Here is a 4,337-nt window from a genome sequence, read left to right as displayed (position 1 = left end):
CCACACCGGAGAGGGCTTGGGGCATGCGGCCACCAGCGGACCAGAGGCACGGGCGAGACACCCCCTGCCCCAGGAGTGTGGGGAGACACAGGCCTCAGGACAGCTCATCCCCTTCACCACCCTGGCCCTGCCACTCACCGTCCTCCTGGTGTCCACGAGTTCGGAGTTCCGCGCCTGACGCCGCCTCCTGGGGCCGCCTGGACACTGGGCAGGAGAGGGGGAGGTGGGGAAGGGGAGGGGGAGGAGAGGCCCCAGCGCGGGGAGGGGTGGAGGGCGCAGTGGACCGAGGAGAGAAGAGGGGAGAAGGGGCGGGAGCGAGGAGTGGCGCCGCCCCTTCCCACCCCTCCGGTAGCAAGTCCAGGCGGGTCGCGGCGCGAGGTGCCTACCCTGCTGCCCAGGGCCAACCTCTGCCGGACCCAGGAGACACAGCTGGATGGGGGTCTCCCTGGAGTCCGGCTGCAGCTCTCAGGGCCAACGGAAGCGATGTCGCCTGGAGTGCAGGGGGGCCCAGCTGGAACCCACAGCTCCCCAGGCCCCGCCCGCCGGGCGCTCCGCGCTGGGCGCTGCGTCTTCCCGCGGTGGCCCCCGCAGTGCTGGCCAGCAGGGCCCTTCGGTCTGGCGGTAAGCGCCCGCAGGGAGTAGGGCCCGCAAACGCAAACGGGTTAAACCTGTCCCAGAAGGGCTAGGCTCCCCGTTGGCAGGTCCTCGGCAAGGAGGGGCCGGGATCATGTCACCCTCTATATTCTGTGGACTGGACCCTGGCCTCTGAGCATGACCCTGGGCCGCGGAGGGCCCTGGCTGGGCGCCCGACATGCAGCACGAGCGCGAAGAGGAGAGCCCCGAAACTCCGAGGTTAGGGCCACCAGCGCACCGAAGAGACCTCGAAGAACGTGGTGAGACCCTGAGCGCGCAGATGCGACCCAGGTACGACCTTAAGCCAGCGGTTCTTTAAGCGGCTCCATTAGTGGGTAAAATGGGGGAATCTATTTGAATAAAGGGCAGCCTGCTCGCGTCCGGCCCCGCCCGGGCCCCGCGCCTCGCGCCTCGCTCGCACCGGCCCCGCTCCCACCCCTCCCCGGGCATTAGGTGCCCACCGGGGCTACTGCGCAGAGGTTCCCGCGGAACCCACAGCCTGAGCGGGAAAGGGGCCAGCGCAGGGAGACGCGAGGGCCATTAGGGACCATGAGGCCATTAGCCCTTGGCGCTTCCTCTGCCCAGCAGGGCTTCCTTCTCCTGGTGGCCCAGGACCAGGCTCACATGGCAGCGCCTTAACCGGTTCCTCCCGCCGCCAGCAAGCCCCTGCACACCACTCTTGGTAGGCCTGGCCACTGACTACCTGTTAACTGAGTAACAGAGGCTGGACCCCCGCAGGGCCACCTGGGTTGCGGTCAGTGCTGGAGTAGACCCAGGGAGACCACGGTGCCCCTCCACCCGCAGGACTCCCACCAGCCTGAGTCAGTGCGCTTTGCGGACTTCACCTTCCTCCGGAGGGGCCTCAGGACCCCAGGGCTGGCAGACAAACCAGGGGTCTTCTCTTCCCCCAGAAGCTTCGTGCTGTGGGAGTACCTGCTGCCCACATGCGGTGGAGGTGCAGGTGGATCCCCCCTGGGGGTGCGTTAAGAGGAAGTGACTTCAGAGCAGAGGCAGTGGGGCCCAGCTGGTGCCCTGGAGCCCAGCACTTAGTGCTAGGGTCTCACAGACACAGACCCCCACGGGGCGTGGAAAACTAAAGCCCACTGCTGCCCAGGGCACAGGCCAGGGGCAACCTGGGCGGGGGAAGGCGGTCGGCCACGGTGAGCTTCTGGGGAACGCGCGCTGGATATCACCCTGTGCCACATGCGTGTCTGGCCCGCGGGTCGTGAAGACTTGGGACAGCATGTGCCTTACAGGCCCCTGCGGGCACAGGGACACCTGTTGCCATGGCTGCGGGACACCCAGGGCGCCATGTGGCTACTGCGCCTGAGGTAGCCCCAGTGGCCGTCCACACCCCTGCCTGGGCTCCCTGATGGCGACAGCACATGTGGCCCCTTTCCTTCGCTCCCATGAAGAAGCTGTTGACAAGAAGCCATCTTGACCCAGGGCAGACACCCTGACTCTGCAGACACAGCTGAGGAAATCGGTGAAGGATGACAGGTTCCTCCCGGTCGCCCTGAGCCCACCCCATTTGTCTCAGGAGCCCACCACCTGGCAGGGACACAGGGAGACAGCTGGAGGCCTGAGAAGGTCCTGGTCCCTCTGCAGCCAGGAGCCATCCCTACTGGGGGAGCAGGGGACTGGACAGCTTTGGTCTCCCCTCTGGCGCCCCAGTTGGCACCGGCCCTGCCCTGACCCCCCACAGCAGCTGCGGTCCCTCCATTCCCTCCTCGAGAGGTGGGCAGAGTGGTCTTGGGCTCTAATTGGCAGCTGCCGCCCCCTGCCTGCCTCAGCCCTGGGGCTAGGGAACTTCCTGCATTTCATTTCCGGAAGCCACTGTCCAGGGCTGGTCTGCTAGCCACACCCACAGCAGAACCCTCACCACCCCTCAGCAGGTGAGCCAGCCGGGCTAGCGCCCAGGCATTGTCTGCTGAGCCCCAAGCTCCCCCTCCTGGGTTCTAGACGTGTGGTTCGCCCCGGGGCAAGACCAGAGTCCCTGATCCCGTGGGGCTTACACGTAAGACACAGAAAGTAGGTGAGTGTCATGATTAGTGCTGTGGGCGCAGAGCGTGCCGGTGAGAGCCGGTGGGGTGCGCCGAGAGGCAGGTGCCCCGGGAGTGCAGGGCCAGCCACCACGGCGGAGCTGGGGACAGAGTCCAGCGTGGGGTGGTGCTGAAGGTAGTAGGGCTGGAGCTGCAGACAGACACCTAGGGAGAGGACTTGCGAGCCAAGCGTGTCGGGGCTGGAGGGGGCCAGGGTGGTGGGCAGGCGTCATGGGCAGGCAGCCCCAGCTTGTTTCCAGGCCTGCTGTGCTCCCAGTGGCCCCGGCCTGGTGCACGTGGTCACGCCAGCGCACACCCACTGAGAGTTCCAGGCCCACGTGGGTCTGCAGCCGGCGTCTCTCCTGCCACCTCAGCCCTGAAGCCAGACACAGTGTCAGGGGTTCATCTGTATCCCCCTAAGAGAACTCAGGCTGTGGCCTTTTATCCTGAAAGGAATTTGTTTTATTTTTAGAATTATTTTATTTAAAATTTTGCTATGGGGCATGTGCGCTCACCTGAGAAAGGGAGAAAGCAAGCTGCCAGGCCTAGGACTCGGACCGTGTTGGCCATGCGGGAGTCCAGCACCCTCACCTCTGTGCCACCTGCTGACTCCCAGGTAGGGTCTTTACAGAGCTGCTCAGGGTCACTGGAGTCAGTAGGTGGGCCCTGGGCCAGGCCCGGGTCCTTGTAAGAGGAATTTGGTCGCAGTCTCACGTGGGGGAGCATGCCAAGTGCAGAGGGGCAGAGCGGGGCACAGTGAAGCCAGAGCCGGGCCGGTGCCTGCCGGGAGACTGCTGTCAGCCACCGGAACCCGGGAGACTCGGCTCCTGGGCACTGCGGGATGGGACAGTCTGTGCCGCTAGCGAGAACCGGGCCGATCCGAGCAGGCCGTGCCCGGCCCCCAGCACGCTGACTGCCATGACCACCTTCGGGCTTTGCCCTTCTGCACGCCCACCCCCACACTTCTAGAATGTCCCTTCCTGCCTTGAGCAAACCCGAGAGCTTGGCCCGAGGGCCCCGGAGGCAGGCGCGCTGGCCTGTTCCTGCACCCCGCCTGTTGTCTGGCCCTTTTACCTAATGCTAGTCTGGTGACCCCGTCGGGGTCCCGGAAAGAGCAGCATCTGGCGGCCACGCCCACAGCCACTCCTGCGTGAGAAGCAAGGCTCCACGGGATTGCAGCCGTGCAGAGCACTGAGAACCCTTGCAAGGTGACCGGGGACGACTGGGTGACGGCCTAGCGCTAAGCCGGCTCACCAGTCCTCCTGAGCAGAGACTCAGGCCCACCTGTCCATCTGCCTGCCTCCACGGTGGTGCCCAGCCGTCTCCAGAGCGCCCTGGCAGAGGTGGACATGGCCTGGGTGTGGTCAGGCCTGGTGAGTGGGGCCGACTGCAGCCTGAAGGGGACAGGTGTGTCTGCAGAGCTGTGCGGGGAGGTGACACGCCGGGCTGGGCATGTGCTTCCGGGGTTTATTCTGGGGCCACTGCGGTCGGACTTCGCTGCTCAGGAGGAAAGGGCCCGTGTGCGTGTCCGCCCTGGGTTGCACCAGCCAGGCTGCACGCTGGCACCAGAGCGCTGCAGGCCCTCGAGGAGTGCACCCAGCACGCCCAGAACCTACCTAGAGGGCCGCCTGGCGGTTAACGGCTTGGTGCGTGTGTGCCCCA

At 65.9% G+C, this 4,337-nt stretch overlaps 1 protein-coding gene across 1 annotated transcript in view; it reads left to right on the top strand.

The window, feature by feature from the left end:
- The first annotated feature begins 255 nt into the window (after window positions 1–255).
- Window positions 256–4,337, top strand: part of LOC114009858 (anther-specific proline-rich protein APG-like) — a 7,845-nt gene continuing 3,763 nt past the window's right edge. Inside the window, exon 1 of the mRNA XM_027776216.1 lies at window positions 256–924. Coding sequence (XP_027632017.1) covers window positions 812–924 — 113 coding nt within the window. The 5' untranslated portion in view covers window positions 256–811. The remainder of the gene's footprint in view (window positions 925–4,337) is intronic.

Source organism: Tupaia chinensis, unplaced genomic scaffold (genome assembly GCF_000334495.1).
Source record: "Tupaia chinensis unplaced genomic scaffold, TupChi_1.0 Scaffold000644_1, whole genome shotgun sequence".
NCBI lineage: Eukaryota > Metazoa > Chordata > Mammalia > Scandentia > Tupaiidae > Tupaia > Tupaia belangeri.
Note: the sequence above shows the minus strand (reverse complement) of the source record. Positions and strands in the feature narration are given on the sequence as shown.